The 26,338-nt window shown below is 42.9% G+C and overlaps 1 protein-coding gene across 1 annotated transcript in view; it reads right to left on the reverse strand.

Annotated features, from left to right (window-relative positions):
* Window positions 1-3,336: 3,336 nt before the first annotated feature.
* pcnx1 (pecanex 1) overlaps window positions 3,337-26,338 on the reverse strand; it is a 52,071-nt gene continuing 29,069 nt past the window's right edge. Inside the window, exons 12-36 of the mRNA XM_071201661.1 lie at window positions 25,294-25,467; window positions 25,082-25,114; window positions 23,220-23,388; window positions 20,436-20,546; window positions 19,857-19,948; window positions 19,280-19,389; window positions 18,845-18,950; window positions 18,646-18,738; window positions 18,123-18,273; window positions 17,055-17,196; window positions 16,787-16,964; window positions 16,526-16,634; window positions 14,879-15,008; window positions 14,468-14,526; window positions 13,795-14,010; window positions 11,870-12,123; window positions 10,396-10,626; window positions 9,000-9,100; window positions 8,507-8,657; window positions 7,974-8,204; window positions 6,900-7,174; window positions 6,554-6,732; window positions 5,699-6,135; window positions 5,466-5,606; window positions 3,337-4,472 (exon numbers count right to left, since the gene is read on the reverse strand). Coding sequence (XP_071057762.1) covers window positions 4,332-4,472; window positions 5,466-5,606; window positions 5,699-6,135; window positions 6,554-6,732; window positions 6,900-7,174; window positions 7,974-8,204; window positions 8,507-8,657; window positions 9,000-9,100; window positions 10,396-10,626; window positions 11,870-12,123; window positions 13,795-14,010; window positions 14,468-14,526; window positions 14,879-15,008; window positions 16,526-16,634; window positions 16,787-16,964; window positions 17,055-17,196; window positions 18,123-18,273; window positions 18,646-18,738; window positions 18,845-18,950; window positions 19,280-19,389; window positions 19,857-19,948; window positions 20,436-20,546; window positions 23,220-23,388; window positions 25,082-25,114; window positions 25,294-25,467 — 4,014 coding nt within the window. The 3' untranslated portion in view covers window positions 3,337-4,331. The remainder of the gene's footprint in view (window positions 4,473-5,465; window positions 5,607-5,698; window positions 6,136-6,553; window positions 6,733-6,899; window positions 7,175-7,973; window positions 8,205-8,506; window positions 8,658-8,999; window positions 9,101-10,395; window positions 10,627-11,869; window positions 12,124-13,794; window positions 14,011-14,467; window positions 14,527-14,878; window positions 15,009-16,525; window positions 16,635-16,786; window positions 16,965-17,054; window positions 17,197-18,122; window positions 18,274-18,645; window positions 18,739-18,844; window positions 18,951-19,279; window positions 19,390-19,856; window positions 19,949-20,435; window positions 20,547-23,219; window positions 23,389-25,081; window positions 25,115-25,293; window positions 25,468-26,338) is intronic.

The following is a 26,338-nucleotide window of genomic DNA, read 5'->3' on the forward strand; positions in this document are numbered from 1 at the left end:
CAATTGCTGTTATCTTTTCTTTTTCTTTTAGTTTTGTATTATTATCTTAATGTGAACTATTACCTGTGCATTTCCTACAGTAATTAGGTTTTTATAATATCTTATTTTTATTCGAGTATTTCCATTTAAAGCTTCTTTATGCTTCCACTTCTACGTGTATTTGATGGCCTTAGTTATGAACAGATAAGGTAAGATAAACATGTATTCCAGATCCTCAGATGGGAAATTCCATTGTTTCAGCAGCAATAGTACAACAACATATTCAAAAAAAGACTTGAAGATGTAAATTACTTAAAACAAAAGGACACACAATATGAGAATATAAAAAAAACATATAGGCCTAACCAATCAAATAATAAAGTGACTCTCTTTCGTGACCGGAGAAACACATTTGGAGCTTTTATTTCGTTAACTTAAATGTGCTGAAAGTAATTTGCTCCCACTGCATTTTTAATTATCAGGCTGAGGGAAAAATCCCAGCCAACGTCTTTTCTTTCATCTCAGCAGGGGTTCATACATTAGTAAAACAGCTCCCTTCATGAAAAGCTGATCAATCAAACCCACAACCCCTCGCACCTCCATGCTGCACCAGCCTCAGTTGACCTCCTGTGCGTGCAGAACATCACAGCCCTTTGTTTCATCTGGAAAGAGGATGTTGAAGCTTTGAAGCGACTGCTACATACACTGGTAAACAACAAGTTGAGAGTGCTGCTGGGCTGGCATCCAGTCTGCCGCTGACTGGAACACTTTGTTTCAAACTTTGATGTCATTACACTTCCCCCCAATTAGCATGAAGCTACAACAGTGTAAACAGAGTATATGCAGGAATCCTGAAGTCAAATGTCATACCTTTTTAAGACCTTTTTTAAGACCCTTTCCATACATGTTAAGACCTCATCGCAACTTTGAGTTCTAACCGGTTACATTGGCGACACACTTTACCTCACATTTACTATATTGATAGCACAACTAAACAGAGTGCAGACAGACTACTGAAGCCTCCTCTCCACATGAACTTCAACCTCTGTGAAGGTCAGGTTTAATGCAGCATGCTGCTTTGTTGCTTCTGTACTCTGTGCTCTTTCATTCCAGTGAAACTCCTCAGAAACCAGTAGAAACCAGTATTTGACCAATAAACCAAACAATTGACAAAACTTTGAACTCTACTTTGAACTATGAAATATATTAAACTTTGGTGAGCTTCAGCGGGGTAATGCCATATAGGAGCTCCCTCACAAATACCCAGGGGCTGTCCGGGGCTAAGCCCGCAACATAGGACGATGCTCTGACGTCATCACCCTCACACATTTGTCATATGTTTACAAAAAACGATATATATGTTAAGACTTTTCTCGTTCTTAATATAGACTATATTTAAGGTCGATATGTGTTGACCTTACTTTAAAATAGCAGATCTCTGTGACCGGATATAGTTTGGCTTAGACCCCGGACCCACGAGGACGCATACAGTAAAACGCAAAAAAGTCTTCTGTTCACACGCATTCGATTAATTAACGTGTCCGTTCACACTAGACCGCTGGAAATGCTGGAAACGCTGTAGTACACATGCCAGGCCTGTAAGTGGCGCTGCTGCCGCAACAAAATACACCAAAAGCAGCGAAGAAGACCCCGGAGCATGGTTGTCATGGTTGCCCTTCTGTTTATTCTCCGCGGCGTGTTCTCCTGCTGTAAATCTCTCAGGTAGTCCACCAGCAGATACCACCCCCCCCCCCCCCCCACAGAGCGGAGCAAGGCAACGAAACTTAAAATAAGAAGCAGCATTTTTTTTTTTGTTGCATGTTGTCGTTGCTGTGGACCTTCTTAATACCTTGGAAAATGCCGTTTAATACTTTTTAATAGCCTTAATTTTCGTTAAATTGAAACTTTTAATACTTTTTAAGACCCCGCGGACACCCTGGTAAAACACAGCCTACCATCTGTTTGCATAGCCTGCTTGTGTTTGACCAGAGGGTGCTTGTATGAGTGCATACAAGGGAGGAGGGGGTGTGCATTATGACTTCTTTCTTTGAGCAAGGTGCATCGGATCCTCCTTCACGGGACATTCAAGTGTCAGATTTGCTCCATTGTTCTTCAAATACCAGAGGGGATTTCAAACCCTGTGTTTGTAAGATGGCAGGTGATTCTGTTTATCCTCTGCAAGCGTGCTGACAGTCAGGATATTTCATAATAAGGTTTCAAATAGATAAGTGACATGCAGAAGCAGATGTACTAGGTCTGTGTTAACACTCATCTGACTGATGATAAAGTCAATAAAGGCAGTTTGCGTTACTCCGACTCAAGTAGTCAGTATTTACTCAAAAAGTGCAATTTAAAGGGTCTTCTACTTTACTGTATTATTGATTCCACATCCACAAATGTTGCCTCGTGAACAAGAGTACTTCTACTCAAGTACAATATCTAAGTACTTCTACCTTTACTTAAGTACCAGATCTGAGTACTTCTACTTTTAGTCAAGTACCAGTTCTGAGTACTTCTACTTTTACTCAAGTACCAGATCTGAGTACTTCTACTTTTACTCAAGTACAAGATCTGAGTATTTCTACTTTTACTCAAGTACCAGATCTGAGTACTTCTACTTTTACTCAAGTACCAGATCTGAGTACTTCTACTTTTACTTAAGTACCAGATCTGAGTACTTCTACTTTTACTCAAGTACCAGACCTGATTACTTCTACTTTGACTCAAGTACAAGATCTGAGTACTTCTACTTCTACTCAAGTACAAGCTCTGAGTGCTTCTACTCAAGTACAATACCTGATTACTTCTACTTCTACTCAAGTATAAGCTCTGAGTGCTTCTCCCAGCTCTGACTTATGTGAATGTCATGCACTTCTCAGACCTACAGATTCTTCGCATGCTGACAGAATCTGAGACCAGTTTTGTTACACATTTCCTTTGAACCTTACTTGATCAAGTAAGGGGTGGGAATTAAGCATTTGCTTCCTCCGACCTACTCCCTTTCGGACACATATGATTTATTATTATTATTAATATGAAGAAATTTTTTGTTTTTTTGTTGAATATACAAATTATTACCATGAATGTGGATAAATACTGTATTATAACAATACGGTATTCTGTTTTTCACATTTGTTATTTTTTAATCTGTTCGAAATAAAGCCTGAAAGAAAGAAAGAAGTGGAAAAGGTACAGAAATGTCATGTGATCTGTCCGTTGCCATAGCAACCGTATAAACCACAGACCCATAAAAGGTCACAGGGTTCATTTCCCAGCTTAGTGTGTATTCTTTCATTCACACTGTTGGATAATAAAATATAAAATAATGACGAGAACAAACAGATGAGAAGAGACGTGTTAAAGATGTAAGCAATAAATCAAGCTTTTATTTCTCCATATAGAAAAGAATTAAGTTAAATAGTGAAACAGTCCATCAAAAGTTCGGCATCGTGTTTTCAACCAATGGTCCTCAATACATTAACCTTTGTCTCCAAATGAAAAAGAAAGATGTAACAAAGTGTAAATACCATGTTCACAGTAATAAATATTGAAAGAAAATATTTTATACATTGACATTATATATATATATATATTTGTGTAAATATATATATATTTTTATAGATATATAATCATATACAGTAAAAAGTTATTTTCAAGTTTATCAAACATAAAATAGTAAAATAAAAATGGCTGAAAACAGAACGATGATTGCATTTATTTCTCATTCCCAAGGCATCGGTAACCATGGCCCTTCAGAGTCTGTAATAAATAAAACGGGACATTATCTCGACAGTGTAGTGCTTCACTGTAAACACAAATTATAGTGCAAGGTCGTTTTTTCTTTGCGCAAAATCATCTTGCTAAAAGTTTTAAATCCAAAGGAATGACGACGACGAGGCGGCGGAGCTTCCTCTGAAGTCTTGGCAGCGGAAAAATAATAACGAAAGTTTTGTGAGAAGCCGTGGCAGATATTCAATACCAGGCTTCATTTGGCAAATGAGACGAACAAAACAACGTCTCTTCACACTCCTCTGCGTCAGACTTGCCAAGAACATATGGGATGAAATGCATAGAAATTAATCACCGGTAGCAGAACTAACTTAACGTAGGGCTGTTTCTCTGTCATGCAGCAAGGCAGATACTGTGAGGGCGATGCAGGACACATGGATCTACGCTCTGCCTCGACTTTTCCCTGGCTTCCTTTCCCCCTCAGCGATATAAGGAACGCGGGAGGGGGGAGAGCTCCCGGTTCCTGTCAGTCTGCAGAATCCTGCTTCTCCTCCACACACAAGTACGAGCGTGTGTGTGTGTGTGTGTGTGTGTGTGTGTGTGTGTGTGTGTGTGTGTGTCTCTCAGACCTCTGCACCCAACTCAATGACCCCAGTCTCAAAAATGGGCACTAGCTTATCGTCCACCTGAACCAGCAGGATGGTCTTGTCGATATGGGAGCGATGGGCCGGGTCTCGGCTACAAGGCACCCACCGGTGAATCACCTGCAGGGGGACAGGTTCATGAAGCGTTTATAAGCAGCACGGAGGTCACAGGGGGAGTTAAACAAATAGGACACATGTACAGACCAGATAAGGATGGTGAAATCACATTTAGAGCATAAGGGGTCAGGGCGTGTCGCTGACAGGGCGTTTTTGCTTGTTTATGAATACAAAATCCAACGTTAACCTTTAAGTGCATTACAAGTGAGGGTGAACCCATTACTGATTTATTAAAAAGGGTACAGATGTGTAATTCAAACTAGACAATATCATTCTATTTTTTACCCACATTTCTTCTAATTTCCCCCATTTTTGTTCAGAATAATTCTCTTATACTTTACCACATTTTTTTACCCATTTCTTTCCAATGTTCCCTTTTTTCTCAAACATGTTTTTTCTCCAATTTTAGCCCAATTTATTTCCCCCAGTATTCTCCACACATGTCATGATTGGTTGGTCACTTTCAGTGGACGTACATTAACGGTGTTTAATGACAGCTTTAGCTCTCGGTCGATAATGGACCAAATTCAAAAGCTGTTGCCGCCATTAGTCACTTAAAGGTGGGGGAGGTAAGGATGGAGAAACCAGCTGGAGGGCGCTAGAATTTGAAAGTATGCAGCCGAAAAAAGACTTCCTCACAGAGCCCCTCCTCCAACACACACGAACGCGCACATGACCAATGAGGGCACGAGATAAGTCTGTGCCCCGATGGAAGGCTGACAGGCAGGTAGGCCATCCAGTTACTTTAGCCGGGCCGGCTCGGATGATTGGTCGTGCTTTTTACAGCGCCACGGCTTCCACAGATGATATTTTTTTGTATTTAATGTATTCATTGCCATCGGGATGTTCAGAGCATTCCATGGAATATAACAACAAGTGTTTCTGAAGTGAATGACCGACCCCACCTTTAAGACTCATCAAACAGTAAAACAGGCTCCAGGCTGAATAACGCTGGAGCAGCGGCAGATGAAGACCACAGACTGAAGAGAGACTCACGTGTCCCTCCATCCCCTCCGAGGGGCTCCAGTCCCTCCAGCAGGTCCGTCCTGCTCTCAGTCTCATCGTCTCGTCGGGCCACTGCAGCTCCTTCCTCTTCGACAGGTTGATGTTCTCCAGAACCTGGCCCACGTCTGCCACCTGAGAACCGAGAAAGAATTGATTAAAGTTAGTCATGTGGATTTTGTCACAAACATAAAAACACAAGAACATATTACAGAACATCCACGGACCTGCACTCTGTAGGAGATGTCGTCGCGGCGCAGGGTGCAGACGGTGGGGTTGTGCTGCAGCGGGTGGTGGTGGTGGTGGTGATGGCTGAGGGGGTCTGTCAGGGTGCAGCACATGCCGTCGTTACCCAGCAGCCCCACCAGCGTGTGGCGTTTACAGGGTGGGATGCTGTGGCTGGAGAGAGAGGAGGAGGGTCCGGGGGGGTCTGAGGCGGAGGAGGAGCCCAGGCGCAGCTGCAGGGAGGTGGGGAGAGTCCTCAGAGACAGCTGGGAGGTGGAGGAGCGGCGGCACGGCTCCAGCCCCGTGCTGGAGGTCCGCAGAGACGAGTGGCGGCTGCTGCTGTAGCGGAACGACGACGACTGGCTGGCCACCGACGCTCGGGCTGGAGAGTGGCGCACCAGCCCCCCCGACTGCACCGACTGGGAGCTCTGACTGGTGCCTGCAGGGGGGGGGGGATATGACATTAAAAACATGGCATGGAATAAGTAAGATAATAATAATCACAAAATAAAAAACTAGGTATATCGGCAATGGAAAAGAAAAAGTGTGCAATTCTTGGTAAACATTCAAATTAAAGAGTCTCTGTCTTTAACCTTTAATATATTTGTATCAAGTTTCATAAAACGCTAGATCCTAAAATTCCCACAATGCAACTTTTTAAAAATATGTATATGCAAGTTAATTTTAAAAGTTTGCTCCAGTGAAATTTCAACTAGGGTTGTGCCGAATAATCTGCATCTGAATGCAGCGCACTGAAAATCTGGTTCTTTTTTTGAGCTGATGTCACAAAATTAGACAAAATACAGCTTCAAATAAAATAAACGTGTTATTGTATTGATATTGTGACGAGTTCTCACCCAGCGTGTGGGGCTGGTAGGTGTGGGAGGGGGCCGGTCCAGACGTCCCGCCCTGAGACACGGAGCTCTGCTGAGAGTCGCCTCCCGTCCCGTTGCCACTCCCGCAGGACATCCCCCCCGCATCCGAGTCCTCGATGTTCCCTCCGCTGTTACAGCCGGCACCGCAGCCTTTACGTAACCTACATATAAAGAGGCAGGACTGAGTCAGCATTTTAGGACTTACTAAGGTCTGCGGTTAAAACACGCTGAAGGGATTTACATTCTACGATAGGAAAGGAACATATATATTACGACATGTTTTTACTGACACCACATGGGACTTACTGCCGTGCAGAGAGAGACCAACCTGTGCCAGGTGCTCACAACAAAGTTCCTGATGTTCCCGATGCTGATGGGCCCCCCCAGGATGTGTCCCAGCTGGGGGTGAGTGTTGCAGTAGGAGGTGGTGAGGGGGGACACGTAGATGGGGTATCCGATGGGCTGGTCGCAGGACGAGTTGATCATGTTCCTCAGAGCCTGCTTGGCGTTCTGGATGCTGCCGCGCTCAGGGTTCCTGTTCCGGAGAAACACCAGCTCCTGCTGCTGCCCCGCCCACAGCCCCCGCACACACTCCTTATTCACCTGGACACACACACACACACACGTTACTGTGAGTGTGTCTCACTGCAGAGGACACGTTACTGTGTGTGTGTGTGTGTGTGTGTGTGTGTGTGTGTGTGTGTGTGTGTGTGTGTGTGTGTCTCACTGCAACAGACAACCTCTTAATCTGTGCAATTCAGCATAATACCTTTTCAATACTAATACACCAATGTTTATATTCTTATGATTATATACCTATATTCAACATTTACTGGACATTTGACTTTGACATATGTTTACCGTACTTTTCGGACTATAAACCGCGACTTTTCCCCGCATTTTTGTTGTACAGCTAACGGCCACTAGGGAACCTCCTAAATCTATGCATTTTACAGGTAAAATTAACCACCTTTAACCCTATGGGCTCTAGGACCGGTCCGCGCCCGCCACCTCTAAGCGGCGGGCTCCAGCAGGAAAAGCTGGAGGCCGGAAAAGAGTGAGACAGGTAGCGCGCCAAAGTAAAAGTGGAACCGAGAGACAGAACGAGAGCAAGACAGACGGACAATTTAGCTGCTGCGGCTTATATGCAGGTGCGCTTTATAGTCCAACAAGTACGGTACTTAAATATCCTTTTTTTATTTGATATTTTTTTATGAAACATTCTAACTTAACTTCTAGAGTTTCTATACTTCTATATTGTATTTTTATCCTGTGTGTAGATTTTAACTATCAACTCAAGCTTTTTTGTCCAGAAATGTTAATAAATGTGCGTTTACTTAATATGGAAATAAATGTAAATGTGATCGTTTCTCCCGAGTGTCTGCGGGAAAGCCGTCCTCACCTTGATGACCCTGAAGCTGAGGTAGCGTCTGTTGAGCATGATGATCTTGTACTCGTTGGTCCCCTCGTCCAGGACGTGTCTGAGCGCGAGCAGCGAGGGCGAGTTGGAGAGGACGGCGCTCCTCCAGGCCGGGTCGCCCTCGTGAGCGATCACCAGGTTCTGCTGGTGAGACGAGATCGCCTCGAACAGAACCGCCGGCTCCTCGTACTCATCCGGGGACGTGAAGTGGTCCTGAAACACAAGACCAAGATGAACTAAGAGACGGAACACTTTATTTATCTAGAAGGGACATCTGGTTTCGGACAGAATAAAATAAAAGATTAAATACAATTAGAATATTTATATACACATACGTTAAAGGAAAACATTTAAGAAAGAGAGATGTATATTTAAATGTCCAATAAACGTTCTAAATATATTTTTAAAAAAGTAAAAAATGTAAAATAAAAACATTGAAATAAATGCAAGAAGTTTAAATGTTCAATAAAAGATACAAATATTATACGAATATTAATTACAGATGTTGATCTCACCTGGTGCAGTTTGAGGGACATGCGGATCCCCGGCACCACCACCTTCCTGAGCAGCTCCATGTCCGCGAAGATCCACTCGTCTCTCACCGAGGAGATCCGGAAGTCTCCTTTGAACAAGGCGTGGAGCCCGTACAGGAAGGACTCCAGGTTACTGAGAGAGGAGAGGGTGTTCAGATTCAGTTAGTACATTAGCTGCAGCGTAGATATGTCAATGGAAAACGTAGGTCACCTCCAACAGTGCAACATATATAAAGACATAGAACAACTAAAACAGATAAAATAGTGCAAGTAAATACAAATAAAATAGAAAGTCTATATACAAGTAAATGGAATATGATATATTAGATACATAATTAGCAAGATGCAAACAGATGGATGTTATGGAAGTCTTACGGCCTGGGATGAAACATTAACTGGGTTAGTTACAGACGTACGTAAGAGAGCTCTCTCTCTATGCTTTGAGAAAGGGTGGAATTACAGATGATTGAATCACCTGGACATGTGATGAGCAGCCGTCCCCAGAGCTCTCCTCCCCAGCACACAGAGGCCGAAGCAGAGCATCACCAGAGCCGAGTCCCTCTCGCTGTCCAGAGGCTGCGGCAGAGACAGGCGGGTTAGTTACAGGACACCCGCTCATCAAACTAATGAAAGAAAGCATCGGCGTTCTGCCTCCAGACACACACCGTGTTCGGGGGGCGTGTTTTCCCTTCTGTATTTGTTATTGACAAATACTTTGATTGGCATTTTGTTTTTTCCAGTAAAAGACACCCCCAAAACAAGACGAAGAACATACAGAAATATACAGAAATATGTAGTAAAATATGAATGAAAACACCACAAACTAATCAAACTGTGTCCGTGGAAGTATGAAATTGTTCTCTATTTGAATAAATAAATAGAAATAAAGACGCCCCCTGTGCACGGGGTGTAAAAAAGCCTTTTTATACAAACAGCCGACGCAGTGATTCTGGTTCCCGTCTAATCTAAGTTTTGATATCTTATCAAATAATCCCTTCTTAAGACTCCTCTGACACGGACGAGCTCACCCCCTGAGGGAAGTCAAACGTCTGATTAAAATCAAACTGCTTTGAAGCCATTCTTGATCTTTTTATATTTATAACATTGAGCATGATTGAGCATGATCCCACCCCGGGGGGTTTCCCATTGTATCCAAACAACGTGCCTGAAAGGTTTCCAAAGTCATCTTTAACACTTTTACAAAAAAGGGGTTTGAGAATTATTTGGAGAAAACAAAAACACTTTTCTTTAAAAGTCATATTTCCCTTCCTACTTTTCCTTCGTGTTATTATGTTTACGTGTTAATCGAGGTGCATGCGGAGAAAACGGCTTCTTAATGCAGTGGAAATGTTGTTTGACATATTTAGGCAGATGTTTGTTTTTTTGTGTCTTTTTGTTGGACCTTTGGACTTCACTACGCTCTGGAGAAGCTACAACTCTAATCTACTTCTACTAAGAGTAGCCTCATCTTTATCTTCATCTGCTAATGTGCAGAAATATAGGCTTTAAACACAATCTATAGCCATGCAAACAAATATAGAAACATAAGTGCCGTTAAGATGATTGATTTTGAATTCAAATGGCCCCGCTATGAACCGAGCCGATCGGCACAGCCCTGTTATTTAGGCAAGGCAATTTATTTGTATAGCACAATTCATACACTAATGCAATTCAAAGCGCTTTACAGGATCAGACAGACACATGGAGAAGAAACACAGAACACACAAAGTAATTAATTAAAAGAAAGAAAACCATGTTTAACAGTTCGAAAATTAGAACATTTAAATTTGAAAAGCCATATTAAAAAGACAAAGTATGCCAAGCTGTGTACGATACCTCAATGTGTGTTTTAGTTAAAGCTTTATTCTCACCGGGGTCCTGCGGGAGTTGCAGTACTGGATCCAGCCCAGGTAGACCCCGCAGAAGCTGTCCCTGGAGATGCCTGCCAGCCGGTGGTCGTAGTCCTCGTCGATGTTGGGGTTGAAGGTGGGGTCCAGGTCCACGTAGTTCCTCTCCCCGCAGCCCCGCAGCCCGTCCCTCATCGTCTCGTTGGCCAGCCACTCCTCCAGTTTGGGGGAGGCGATCACATAGTAGATGATCCCCTGAGAGGCGGAAGAGAGGATGCACTTAGACGTAGATCAGAAAGAAATATTTTTAAAAGATAAGGCTTCTGTCGAGTGTTATGGAAATTGTGAAATCAAATGTATTAACATCGCTGACTGTAAACTGTTCGTCTGATTAAGTCATAGCGTGGGAAGGGACCTTTGCAATGTGTGTGTGAAACAAATGTGTAGAAGATAGGATGCGGGGAAGGAAGCTAGGATAAGGTGTTATCTGTATTCCTTTGCATACTGTGCCAGAGGGGGCATCAGCTGGCCTCCCAGAATGATGTTGTAGTGTAAATCTCAGTGCTGTCCTCTTATAAAGAGAGCCTGTTTACTCAGGACAGTACGTGCTCTCTGCTGAGACGTCATACTTGCAAGTATAAAAGATATTTGATACCTTTAATACGAATAGTGTGTTGCTGTACGTTTGTTACCTAACTCATAATTCTCTCTAGAACACAGCTGATTGGAAAGCTGCTACGAGTAGACACGAGCTAACACAAAAAAAGATCTGATCCTTTATTTAAGTAAAAGTAGATTTTGTATTAAAATAAACCATTAATGAGAAGGTGTGGCCAATATATCAGTTGTTCATTTTTAGATATATGTTTCCACTTATTTAATTAATAATATATTTTATTTATTTATTTATTAGAATACTATTGTCAAGTTAAATACCGTTAAATAAAAATTGAAGTAAAACCTAGTGTCTCAAATTAAACAAAATGTGCGCTCCTATTGGCTAGCGCTCCAACACATTGTAGGTTATAGACTAAGGGGCGGGACATCTCCAAGCGGTTGACCAATCACAACAGAGCCAGCCAGCTAACCAATCAGAGCAGACTGGGCTCACCTGAACATCAGCAGGAGAGGACTCTTTAAAGTAGAGACACTACATACTGATATACACCTGAACATCAGCAGGAGAGGACTCTTTAAAGTAGAGACACTACATACTGATATACACCTGAACATCAGCAGGAGAGGACTCTTTAAAGTAGAGACACTACATACTGATATACACCTGAACATCAGCAGGAGAGGACTCTTTAAAGTAGAGACACTACATACTGATATACACCTGAACATCAGCAGGAGAGGACACTTTAAAGTAGAGACACTACATACTGATATACACCTGAACATCAGCAGGAGAGGACTCTTTAAAGTAGAGACACTACATACTGATATACACCTGAACATCAGCAGCAGAGGACTCTAGTTATTTCCCACCCCTCACCTTGACGTAGTAGGTGGTGAGGATGCGGCGGAGGTCGAACACCTGCAGCATGGAGGCGGCGCTGTTGTCGGTGATGCTGTATCCCTCCAGCACGTACTTGGTGACGAGAACCTCCCAGGACAGCCAGCGCTGGCCGAAGGCGGCGTTGAAGGAGAGGAGGTGAGGGAGGTGACCCGGCTCGCAGCAGCAGCAGCCCTCGTCCTCCTCCACCCCCTCAGTGATGGCCTCCACCTCTCGCTGCTGGCAGTACGTTCCTGCGGAGGCAATATCAACACATTTAGATACACAGCATTCTACTGGGTACAGCAGGGAGCCAATACAACTGAAAATGAAATGGAAATAAGCAGTGAAAAGTATTGCTGTGAATTAAAACTCAGTAAATATAATATCCTTAAATAAAATCTACACTAAAAAAATACTGCCTGGTTAAAAAGAAAGTTAATACCATTTTTTTTAGCTATTATTTTTCTGATAAATGGAGACAGTGGGAGTTTTGGCCGCTTCCACAGAACCATGTATTCTGTATTTATATGAATTACTAATTTCTGAGCATTATACGTGGTCAAACATAAAATACATATACAACACTGAAACTAAAACTAGCATACTCTGAAATCTAAGCATAAATAAACTCTAACTAGTTTCCCCTCTGACCTGGATCCCACACACTGTTTATAAACTGCTCAGGTAACAATGCTGACACACGAGATGTTGTTAAACTATATATATTGTTAACAGGGACAGCTGATGAGGGTGTAAAAGTTCAGTGTGTCACATGATCCAGCTGGTAACACTCTGAAGTCATGCTGATAACACGTGCACGTGTGTGTGAGGAACCTTGAGACATATTTATCCCGCCACACATGGACATACAGAGCCACTGGTTAATGATCCACAAGCATTCAGTCAGAAAAGAATTCGGTGGAGAATTTCTAAATATATCCAAATACTATCTAAAGACTAAACTTGGGTGTCACTGAAAAGAACATTATATTGACTGATTTCCAATATTGTATGTTAACAGGGTTCATACACTTTTCACCAATGATTTTCCATGACCAAAAACATGACTCTTTCTCAGCGTACCACTGGAAATGGTTTATTTTAACATGGAACAGGAAAATAAGGTCTGCATCTGAAACATGTGCCTATCTAAAACAAATCAAACAGCTTGCTAGCTTCCACACGCTAAAGCAACTCAAATTAAACAGTTAAATGCCATTTTACGTTTCATTACTATACGATGCAGTATTTATTATCATTATAGTATTACTATTACGGCGATTAGCTAAAATATAAATTATATTTGATGCAACTTTGGTTACGTTTCCATTACTTTTCCAAAACTTTGGGACAAATATTGTTTCCCGTAACTTTTCCAGGGTCTGGAATTAGCATTTTGAATTCCCCAGGTTTGTAATGACCGTAAGAAGAACCCTGGTTATATAATATTGTTGCTCAGGTTAGCACAGTAAGATATTACCCACTAGTCTACCCATGCATCAATTTCAACACTAAGCAAAGTCATAACTTCATATTTTAAGGGATTTGTAGTTAACTTTTTATACTTCATTTAACCCCAAACGTTTTATTTTTGGAGATCGTGTCACAGTTTATGATGTGACAGTGACTTCCTGTACACATAGTTGACAGTTAGCTAAATAGTTTGAAAGTGAATGTTTGTTAAACATGCTAATCAATCCTGATATTTGTATTGCTGTCAAATCCCTGATAGCTTTAGCAACAGTAACGTCTGATATATCATATTCTATTTACATGTATATAGACTTTTTGCTCTACTTTTTATTTTGTATTTTATTATTGTTGGAGGGGCTCAGGTCAGAAGATTTACATTCCCATTTCTACCTGTAGCTTTGAGCACATGACAATAGAACCTTTGAATCCGACCCATCTGGTCCGCTCACCTCTGAACTCCAGCCCCCGCAGCTGGAAGGTGACGAGGCCGTTCCCGATCTCGATGAGGTGCACCAGAGCGTTCAGGTAGTCGGAGGCGAGGATGAAGCAGTCCCCGGTGGTGAAGTTCCCCCAGCGGCCCAGCAGGAGGTCTCCACACAGGCTGTGCTGCAGCGAGCGCGTCAGGTGCTCGTAGAAGATGGAGTTCAGGTTGTTGTCGTCAGAGCCTGCAGAGGGAGAGGAGGAGGAGGACTTGTGACATGTTTCACTGTGGATAGACGAGGATGACTAGAAGAGCGGATATAGACCCGTCAGGATAACTGTTTTTATTGGACGATAAATTGTCACAGAAATAATTGAAAAAGAGATAATGTCATTTTCTGCCACGGACGTAACGATCAGAAAACAGCAACAAATAAAGTGAGTACACTGTTTCGACGAGATAAGACACTTTAAAAAAACATCATTTTGAAATAACACCAGACAACCAAAACAACAGATGAATGGATTTTCAGGCTCTGCTAACAAAAATGTATCAAAGTCTTATTAAATACTTTGCTTACTTGCGTCATGCTAACCAAAATAAATGAAGAATTTAACCTTAAGCAGTTTTATCACATATTTTGTGCTGCCAGAATACACTTTTAAAAAGCACACAATCATTTAACACCGTCCGTCCCTCACCTGGGTTTCTGTCCAGCTGCGAGGCGAGGCGAGTGTTGGAGTGATCCACTCTCTTCGTGCTGCAGAGGAGACAGAAAATCATTTCAAAATCATCATATGAGATTTGAACATTAAAGGTGGCGTAGGTAACTCACTTCAGAAACGCTTTTTGCTATATTCCATGGAATGCTCTGAACATCCCGATAGCAATGAATACATGAAATGCTTTGACAATAAATACATAACAAAATGTCATCTGTGGAAGCCGTGGCGACCAGTTATTTTAGCCGGGCCGTTCGTGTGTGTTGGGGGAGGGGCTCTGGGAGGAAGTCTGAAGGAAGGGGCAGGTTTTTTCCGGCTGCGTACTTTCTAGCGCACTCGAGCTGGTTTCTCCATTCTTACCTTAAGCAGTATTTTAAAAGTGTTCCTTACTTGTAGTCTCTCTCCCAGAACTTGACGGGCCGGACGTAGGAGGTGATGAAGATGGCGCTGCCCAGGAAGGGGTTGAGGGGGGTGGAGAAGATCGCTGACACCACGGCCTGAACAAACAGCATGGCAGAGTCTGGGGGGGGGGGGGGGGGGGTCAGGTCAAGGAGCATTTCAAAATGATGTTTCCTGCTCTGTATTAAAGGTCCTCTATTTGACTGGTTTTCATCAATATATCACAGGTCTCAGATATATACAGAACCTGTCTCTGATTGGCTGAAACACCAACCAGATCATTGCAGCATTACCCATAATCCCCTCTGTTTCAGCCCTGTTTCCAAAGTGCTGATTCTCTGTCTGTTACTTTAGATGAAAATAAGGAGCCCCTCCCCACGCCCCTCTGAGAGACATGTGGTTACAAAGAACTCAATGGAGCAGCTCTAGAGGAGATTCAGGTGATAAGGGGGGGGGGGGGGGGGTTACCTTGTTGCTGATTGGCTAATGGCTACACGAGACAACACATCGTGATGACATCACAAAGGGGCCATATAATCCTGCCAGGGTCAGCAGATATAAATGAGCCGGTGTGGTTTTAATCTGGCACATTTGGATTCAAGTGTTCAAGGTTCTTTATTTTATTTATATATATCATATCTACAGTGTAGTTATGCCGATGAAATTCTTAGGTCACAGGCTTCTCCAACAGTGCAACACAATAACACCGATAAACAGAAACATATAGTGAAGTAATAGTAAATAGTAAATGCAAAAAGATAAAAAATAGTTTAAAAAAGTGAAATAGTGAAATAAGTGTCCTTGTTAGTTAATGTCGCTTTTATATTCTTATAGTTCTTACAGATAACGGGACATTTTTGTACAGTATTATAGGCTCATATTATACGGGTTGAAGAAGCTTTCAGTAACTGAACAACAGCTGCACCGACACACACTGAGCCAGTGGGGGCGCTATGCACCTCTAAAGTTAACGTTCTGCAATAATAGCATGTTGAACGTGTTTCTGCTGCTGTGGACTTTTGTTTTAAGTTCAAGAGGACGACGACAGGATTGCGATTTTCAAAACAAAAAGGATATGTCCTCCCGTAGAGAAAATAAATGCTTTTTATAAAGAGTCAGAACTGTGTCAGTTTGTGTTAGCGACTGTGAATTAGATTGAGTTGGAATATGAAATCTTCCAACGGTCTACATAAAATACAGGGTGGGAACTTTTTATGAAAATACAAAAATTGAAAGATTGTGGGTTATGTCAGCCATGAAAGAATCCATATCGTGCATCCATAGTGGTTACTTTCATACATGATCATACAAAAACATATAATATAGCGTGGCGCAGTGGATAGAGCGTTGGTGTTCGGGTCAGGGGGGCACAGGTTCAAACCCCACTGCAGTCAGCATGTCGTTGTGTCCCTGAGAGTGGGGATTGTCCACAGTATTGAGTATGTATTCACTTTGGATAAAAGCGTCTAACAAGTGACATGTCATGTAATAAAAGGAAGGGCATTAACAATAATTACTGCAGCAAAAACAATGAATTTAAGTCATTATTAAGGCTCACATCAGTGCTGCAGTGGTTCAGCTCGGCCTGAGAAACAGTGCACATCATAATAACTGTAAGAGAGCGTGGTGGAAGGATACGAGGCACAGCGAAGGGCTGAGCGAAGGCGTGGAAGGCCGAGCCCCATGTGATCTGCCAGGGGGCGATGTAGGTGTACACAAAGTGCAGCTTGTAGAACAGCTCCCACATCTGGGAGAAAACAAACACATACAAAACACTTCAGTACAGACAACTGTGGGAAATAAGCAAATACAAAACGCCTGATTGTGTCGTATCAAGACTTTCTGTGGCCTGAGCGTGGCAGGAAGAACTGTAGTGTGTTAAATATATGCACGTCTGACCTTGCTGAAGACGATGGACATGACGAAGAGGTCGAGCAGCAGCGTCTCGGACAGGTGGCGGCAGTCGAAGGTGAAGAAGAGGACGGTGAAGAGGATGGTGATGTACTGGTAGGTGGGGCTGCTGTAGGAGGAGCGCAGCAGCTTCAGCCCGGCCACCGTGATCATCAGAGCGCCCACCCTGAGGAACACCATTTATTATACATGACGTCAGACTGAAGCACGCTTTGTGCACCTGTCAATGTTAGAAATAGGTAGAACTGTTGCTCACTCAGTGTCGAGTCTCTTGGGGCTGGCGAGCTCCCTGGCGCTGCCGCTCAGCTCGTTGAGGATGATGAGGGGATAAAGCACGTTCTTCTCCAGGAACAGCAGCCACACGTGGAGCTTCTCAAACCACATCACGTGCGCCGCGTCTGAGGAAGGAGACGGAGACGTTACTATCATCAAGGGGATACGCAAGGCACGTTTATCTCTAAAGGACATTTCATCAACAAGGCAACGTTGGTGCTGAAAAGAAACACCGTGTAAAATTACATGTAAATACAATTAAAAAACAGTCATTAGAAAAGCCCAGAAAACAAAAATAAAGCAAGCTAAATTAGAATAAGACATAATATATAAAATATATCATTAAAAGTTCCAGTTCCAGCAAGAAACATATCGTTTTTAATTTAATAAAAGGCAGCTGCAATACAAGGAGATACAGCATAGTTAAGAGACGCAAAACTATACAGCTACTTCAATAAAGACTGTTAAATATTAATATAACATATTATATACAAATATTGTCCTTTTGCTTTGTTACCGTTGCTATGAGGAACTGTCGGGCACACAGTCAGACCCTGCTGCAGTAAAATAAGAGGTTTTCCAAAGGGACCCCGGTGCATGGAAAAAACCCTTATGTCCACAGGAACCGCCAAAAACCACACGAAAGGAAAGCTCCTCAAAGTATCTTAAATACCGTACTTTTCGGACTATAAGCCGCGACTTTCCCCCCCCATTTTTTTTGTACCGCTAACGGCCACTAGGGAACCTCCTAAATCTATGGATTTTACAGGTAAAATTAACCACCTTAACACTACGGGCTCTATGACCGGTCCGCGCCCGCCACCTCTAAGCGCGGGCTCCAGCAGGAAAAGCTGGAGGCCGGAAAAGAGTGAGACAGGTAGCGCGCCAAAGCAAAAGTGGAACCGAGAGACAGAACGAGAGCAAGACAGACGGACAATTTAGCTGCTGCGGCTTATATGCAGGTGCGCTTTATAGTCCGGAAAGTACGGTAAACAAAAATGTAGTGATACTACGCTGCGTTGTTGGGCTATGTGTGATTCAACGTACTCACCCCTGACTTCGAATTGGTAGTACTCCTTGGTTTTGAGCAGCGGGTGAGAGAAGCAGTACCAGGGCAGCTGCTTTCGGACCTGAGGCAGCAGGTAGTGGGTGAGCAGACCCACCGCCGCCAGCAGGGAGTACAGCACGTAACTGAGGAAGGGCTGAACACACACACACACACACACACACACACACACACACACACACACACACACACACACACACACACACACACACACACACACACACACACACACACACACACACACACACACACACACACACACACACACACACACACACACACCTTGGTTGCTGATTGGCTAATGGCTACACATCGTTATGACATCATAAAGTGGCCAAAATCTGATCAGCTCATTTTCAGACAGGTTTTTATAGAGAGAATCTTTGTTCCTGAAACTTTCAGAGTCTCTTTCCACAGAGGGGACACATGTTGATGCAGAAGAGACATGAAGAAGAGGGGACACATGTTGATGTATGAAAGACATTGAGATTGAATTGATTGGCTGTACCTGCAGTGCAATAAAGACGGTGCTGACGTGGATGGCGAAGTAAAGCACAGCGATGACCACGCACACGATCAGGTCCGACTGCAGGCGCTCGTTCTGTCGTTCAACAACACCCGACGGGGAGGGTTAGAAACAGTCAAGTCTGGAGATGATGATGATGATGATGCTGGCTTTAAAGAATAAAGGACGAAGGTCAGCTCACCACTGAGGCCCGGAGCTTCTCGGGCAGAGGGTCCTGGACTTCTGACAGCGGGTCCTCTGGGTTCTTGTCTTTTACATCGGGCACAATCTTGGTCTGTATCAGCGAGCTGTAAGAAAGCAGAACTATCAGTCGCACACATCACTCGTCTCAGAGGGAACGTGTAACCCCGGCTAACACGACAGGCCGTGTGAGAAAGATGCACACAGATCAGATATCATCAATGAGAAGAGAAGTCGCACATTTTGGATTCATGTGGATTTCTTAACGGGCAAATCCTTGATGATCTGATTCATCCGACCCGTGTGCCAAAAATTTAACACGAATTAAGGCAAGTATTGGAACGTGACTTTGATTTGTTTTCCTCTTAGGAGTCTGCACGGCTCAGACACTGCAGGTACTGCTTTGATGAGGTGTGTGTTGCTGTGGTGGGCTCACATGAGGACAGAAGGGTCTCCGCTCTGCCGGCTCAGGTGGTAGGACACGGCGACGAGGAGGCCGCAGAACACGGAGAACAACACGGGGATGTGATGAGGCTCCCAGGACTCCTGACGCGGAGAACACAAAGAACACGGAGAGGTTTAATGAAGTTCATAATAGACTGCAATGCTCGAGGGACTTAGGACGCTCATGAGGACTTTCACAAATGCATGATTGCGCCCTACAGTACAATAGACAGGAAACAAAGGATTATTTATAACATTAATACAATAATTCACTTCAATTTATATAGCACATTTTATATCATTGGTTTTTATAGGAGATATGCAATGTGTTTATTATAAACTAGTGATAACAAGCAAATATGAGTCATCTAAAATCTGTCAGCAACACTTTCTCCAACAGGATTAAAGTATTAACGCTTAGGCACCTTTGCTGTGTCTCACATTGGTACTTTTTAGTAGCAATTTTAAAGTAATTAATTTCTGTCCTCGGTCTCCTCTCCGATGCCAGGCAGGTGCTATCTATCATCTACATTGATCCTGACGAGATGGAGATGCCGAGTCGGCCTCACCTTCAGAGCTCCGTAGCAGAAGCCGTAGAGCAGAGCGACGGTGACGACGCTGCGCAGGAAGCTGTACAGAGCCGACAGCAGGCTGGTGGACGCTGCAGGGACACACGGGACAGGAAGTCAGACATCAGAGACAGGATGCAGACCACCACCAATCACAGCCATGTCAGAATATATAGAGAGGCGAAGTCCCGCCCATCTACTTCCGACCCATGGGACCTTATTTCGTAAAAATTATGTTTTGAAGTCGATGGAGAGAGAGAGATTATCTTTCCATCCCGTTTGAATCGTGCCATGAATTCCACATATGATGTTTGTCAATCTTAAAAAATTATTTTGTAAAACTGTTGAAATATAAGACTATGAAAAATATGCAACTAGAAAGACTACAAGTCCCGGTCCCGCATGCTGGCTCTCACGCGACTAACTCCCCTTGTGTGTGTGTATATTAGCACAATTCAAACGGGATGGACAGATAATCTTTCTCTCTCCATTGACTTCAATACATACTTTTCCCGAAATAAGGTCCCCCACCTCTCTATAAAGCAGGAGTGTGTGTGTGTGTGTGTGTGTGTGTCTCACCGTTGCCTCCGAACACGTGGATGTCCAGCTGCTCGAAGATGTACATGACGAAGGTGTTGACTTGCGGCAGCAGCCCCACGAAGAAGATGATGGGGAAACACAGAGTGAACACTGCAGAGACACACGATGTCACGATCAAAACGATGACGTGTTCATTGATCTTTAAAAAAACAAATTTCTCAGCTTTTATCGGATGAAGCTCTGAATGTCTGTCATCATAGTTTATGCTGCTTAATCTTAAATTAAAAATAAATCCTCAAACAAGATCTTAATTATGGATAAATCATGTTCAATGAGGTAGCTTTTTTATTGGAATTACAATCTTGTTTTTGAAAATTTTATCGCCAGAAAATATGGATTTCAACAGACTATCTGGTTCGATTGGTTATAGATGAGTAACACCTACATCACTTCCGGGCGAAAAGTACGGCCCCGCCCACTTTGGGGGAAACCAACGCTGTCATTTGAACGGCGGTCGATAGAAATCCTGAAGTTTTTGCCAGAAATGTTTGAAAACCGTGGATTTTCTGATCTTCAAAGAACCGATCACGATGGCCAGACCGGCAAACAACTACCGTACTGTGTGTGTGTATGTGTGTGTGTGTGTGTCACTGCAACAGACAACCTCTTAATCTGTGCAATTCAGCATAATACCTTTTCAATACTAATACACCAATGTTTATATTCTTATGATTATATACCTATATTCAACATTTACTGGACATTTGACTTTGACATATGTTTACCGTACTTTTCGGACTATAAGCCGCGACTTTTCCCCCCATTTTTGTTGTACAGCTAACGGCCACTAGGGAACCTCCTAAATCTATGGATTTTACAGGTACAATTAACCACCTTTAACTCTATGGGCTCTATGACCGGTCCGCGCCCGCCACCTCTAAGCGGCGGGCTCCATATATATCTATGGCGGGCTCCAGCAGGAAAAGCTGGAGGCCGGAAAAGAGTGAGACAGGTAGCGCGCCAAAGTAAAAGTGGAACCGAGAGACAGAACGAGAGCAAGACAGATGGACAATTTAGCTGCTGCGGCTCATATGCAGGTGCGCTTTATAGTCCAACAAGTACGGTACATTACATCATTTGAAATCGACGATCGGGCTCGATGTACGGTTCAATTAAAATCAGTAGGCGAGGCTGTAATTTCGCCGGCTGTTACTCTCATGAGCGAGGCGGGAAATAATAGTTGTATCAGCCAACCAGCTGCTGTGTCGCTTATTGCTCCTCAAACATTAAAACAGATCCAGAGTTCAGTGTTTCTGGACTTCCTCTAAGAAGAAAGGACGGAAACAGAAGAGCTCTGTGGCTTCAGGCTCGGTCGCCGTTCAAAAGTGGGCGGGGCCGTAAAGTGACGTAGATGTTACTCTCATCTGTGGACATCGATACGATATGTAACCATATATCGTATCGTCGATTTCCAATCACTTAATGTAATGTTGCCTGTCCGTCCATCGTGACCGGGCTCTTTGAAGATCCACTAATCCACGGTTTTCAAACATTTCTGATCGGATTGGCAAAAACTTCAGAATCTGTATTGACCGCCGTTCAAATGGCAGCTTTGTTTTCCCCCAAAAGTGGGCGGAGCCATACTTTTTGCCCGGAAGTGACGCATGTGTTTCTCTCATGTATTAAAGCATGCAGATATAACAACGATCTGGAGTTATAACAATCCTTCACAGCAACCACTGGAATTCTATTAATAGTATAATAATATTAGTGTGGCCTCATCCTGATATCAGACTGTGCACAAATACCGGGTTTAAACACAATGAATACAAATGCAGAACAAATAAATAATGATAATTTCCAAAAAGCTTTCATCTTAAATGATTGTTTTTCCCGCTTCTATGTTTTGGATGAGGCAGATGACTTGTTTATTGTTCTGCATATGTCTGACTGAGCTGAACGTTTCATATTGGAGAGTCTCCAGGCAACTGCAGCAATTAGTGTTGATTGTTGTTTGATGATTATTATAATAAACAAATAACCACTGCTTCTCGTGAAGACGTGGAGAGCACATTCCCATCATTCAGCAGGAGTTTTCTTATCGTCGTGATGCAGCTGAACTCGTCTCTTGTGTTGGGGAATAATTCAAGTTCAGCAGTGGATTCTCTCATGTACCATATCTCAGTCATTTCCCACCTTTACAGAGAGACGGATCATATGTAGTCTCCAGCCCACCATGTTGCCTAAAACCATGATACGTTTAATCCTCTGTTCCATTAAGCCTTGTTCCAGTAATGTAGGAGATTTGATTATGATTTTGAAGATTGATGATCATGCTAGGAAAGTATTATAGCTTAACAAGCCAAAATTGAAACATCACATAAACAACAGATTAGCCATTTTGCCAAGTCTGCACATTTTTTTTATTGATTTTACGAACTAACTATTAACGGACTAGTTTTAGCATACATTTGTGAGTTTTTGTGTCCATATTCCCAGACCTCTTTTTGTATTGTCACTATTGCAACTTGTTTTGGAGAAAGCCATACTAATGATCCCCAAGTTCCCGTCAGCAGAAACACGTGGGTTTGCTATCCTGGCTCCAAGATGGAGGAATGAGCTCCCATTGACATCAGGACAGCAGAAAGCTTACACACCTTCCGGGGGAGACTGAACACTCATCTCTTTCGACTCCACTTCGAGCAATAAAACTATTAACAAAGCACTTATATACTAACTAAGGACTGGCTTACCTAAAGCCAGTTGAGTAGCACTTGAAACGTTTTGGCTCTATGAAACCTGATGTACTTGTGTTGTGCTCACCGATGATGAGGTCCCTGGCGGAGGCGAGGATGATGGAGCTGGTGAGGGCGACGCCGTACAGCGTGAAGCGGGAGGCCGTCCTCAGGCTGCCGCAGTGGAAGAGCCAGATGAGGCCGCAGCACAGGCAGAAGTAGACGGGCCGGCTGTACGCGATGACGCGGTTATGGCCCTGCAGGAGGGAGGGAGAGGGAATAGACAGCTTATTATAGAAGCTCTGTTTTCCCATGATGCACCAAGACAGCTCAGAACTAAGAACATGCATAATCATAATTTAAAATAAATAAATTTAAGAAATAATAATATTTATAATAAAATATAAACAATTAAATAATTTAAAAGTATTATTATTATTATTAAAAAAAAAAATATATATATATATAAGTAAAGGTTTCTCAAAACATTTCTTAAATCATCATAATAAAAAAATTATTCAAGAAATAATAATATTTACAATAAAAAATAAAACGGATAAATAATTAAAAAATATATATATTGTTATTCTTAAAACAAATAAATAATAACTCAAAATATAAGTAATGGTTTCTCAAAACAATTCTTAATGTATATTTTCCTTTAAAGATCACAAATGGAGCCTGGACACAACCTGTTCACCCCCCTCCCCTCTGGCAGGAGGCTGCGCTCCATCAGGACCAAAACCTCTCGCCACCTGAACAGTTTCTTCCCCTCCTCTTAATCAAGGCCCGGCCCCCCCACTGAGACAAAGTAGACTCTATATGCATTACATTAATGCACACAATGTTCAAATACTGCACATATTCTTATTTTATATTCTATAACTCATTGCATTCCATTGCGCTGTAAATTACTGCTTTATTGTATTGCTATTTAACTATATTTTACTACAGTGTCCTTAAAGATTTTTTGTTTTATATTTTATGTATGCACCACGACATCAAGTCAAATTCCTCGTATGTGGGAACCCACCTGGCAATAAAGCCGTTTCTGATTCTGAAATGGCTCTTAATTTGGAGCGTGATGCCACCATGCCCTCAAACAAAGACATGTTGCCCTCGAGATAGACTGCGCATCAAAGCAGACGGAAAGATTATTTAATTGAGTTCTGCAGTCGGTATTATTGCTAACGAGTCATAATCCAGTCGGCGGTGTCAGTGACACAGGTAGAGACAGAAATAGCTTCCAGTGCTGTGTGTCACAGAGAGGGAGCGTGCACGGCTGCAGAGCGCACGTTTCACCACAGACTGTATATATAAAGGTTTAAACACAACACGCTGCTCTCATCCAGAGGGGTTTCACACTCCAACAATCACAGGAAATACACCTGGTCTGCTCAGAGTGTGCCACTGATGTTGGAGGGAAAGGAGTCCCCAAGGTGAGGGGGAAGAAGAGGGAGGGAGGGAGGGAGGGAGGGAGCTGCTGCCGAAACTCTGGACGGCTATTTAAAGCTCCTGCCTGCAGCGGCGTGAAGCTGCATTAATAAAAGACGTGTTTTTTTTTTTTTCTTTCTCACACACACACACACACACACACACACACACACACACACACACACACACACACACACACACACACACACACACACACACACACACACACACACACACACACACACACACACACACACACACACACACACACACACACACACACACACACACACACACACACACACACACACACACACACACACACACACACACACACACACACACACACACACACACACACACACACACACAAAGGCAAATGTCCTTTTATTTTGTCGTAAGTGCTTTTTGTTTAACTTGTTTCTCTGTGTGGGTTATCCAGGAACGTAAAGGTCATTATTCAGACTATAAGTGTCTCATTTAAGCCCAAAGAATGTGGATGTTATATTGACTTACATGTCGCGGGGAAGAGGAGTCTGGTTGAACACTCTGAAAAAAGATTAAAAAACAGGTGAATTCTACTTAAAATATAACGTTGAATATTTATACTTAATGTCTTTTAAATACATCCATGTATACGTTATTATAATATTCCAGAGTAAATAAAGAATAATAAAAATGTTGTGCTCTTGTAACACTGTCTGAATGTTGTGCAGTTGAGTATTGACCTTCAGTAAGGAATACTGGCAGCTGGCGATGACGAGGCAGAACTGAAAGACCCAGATGTCGGTGAAGAAGCCGTGGACGAGCAGCAGGGAGCCGAGGAAGGCCACGAGCACGGCCAGCACCACGGCCAGAACGTTCTCCAGAACCTCGCGGTTCCTGAGAGACAGCGAGGACAGTTAGTTATCGCACCAATGCATAATATCCAAACCAGCTCCGCAGAACAACAGGTGGGCTTGATAGGCATGTGCTGCATTTACAAATGTCCAATGGTCTTTAAAATGATTAAAGTGTTACAAGCGTTTCTGCCAGGAAATTAGCTTAAAGTTGTTATATTTCATCTAAATCTCTCCTAAAATGTCCTAAACCTCCTATTCTTTATGTCTTATAAACAAAACACACAAAATAAACTATTTCCTCTAACCAGATTCTGTAATAAACGATACATCCTGAGCTTCTCCGAACAACTCTTAAGCCACGATTGACGATTCTAGTAAATTCCTCCTGAATGTCCGGCTTTTTAAAATGTTTGCAAGTGGAGCCCAGAAAGTCAAATATGGAGAAATGGAAAATACAGAAGAGAGGCTGTAAAAGTGTGAAATATGAACAAGCTCCAATCCATGCAGGGCTTTAAGAAGAAGTCAAATCATCTTAAAAACGGAGCCTGACAGCTGATTGTGGATCAACTGCAGGCGACACGACTGAGTCCCCCATAAAGACCATTACAGTAATCTGTAGATGGGGGAGATACAAGGCTCACTCTCCAAATCCACAAGTGGAACGATCTCATTCTTCAACAGACCTACATCATGGGCAGGGTTTCCGTTAGCCGGAAATTACCGTTTTTTTGCTGGTCAAATGTATTAAAAATCGGTAAATTCAAAACCTGCCCGTCAAAATGTCCGGTAATAATTAGGGATGCTCCGATCGATTGGCCGCCGGTCATGATCGGCCGATATTCACTCTTAAGAGTTTGATCGGTGCTCTCTATAAAGGCCGATCAGGAGAGCTGGATCTGAGCGATATCGATATGGACATAAACGCGAGGGA

This window comes from Pseudochaenichthys georgianus, chromosome 22, assembly GCF_902827115.2.
Source record: "Pseudochaenichthys georgianus chromosome 22, fPseGeo1.2, whole genome shotgun sequence".
NCBI lineage: Eukaryota > Metazoa > Chordata > Actinopteri > Perciformes > Channichthyidae > Pseudochaenichthys > Pseudochaenichthys georgianus.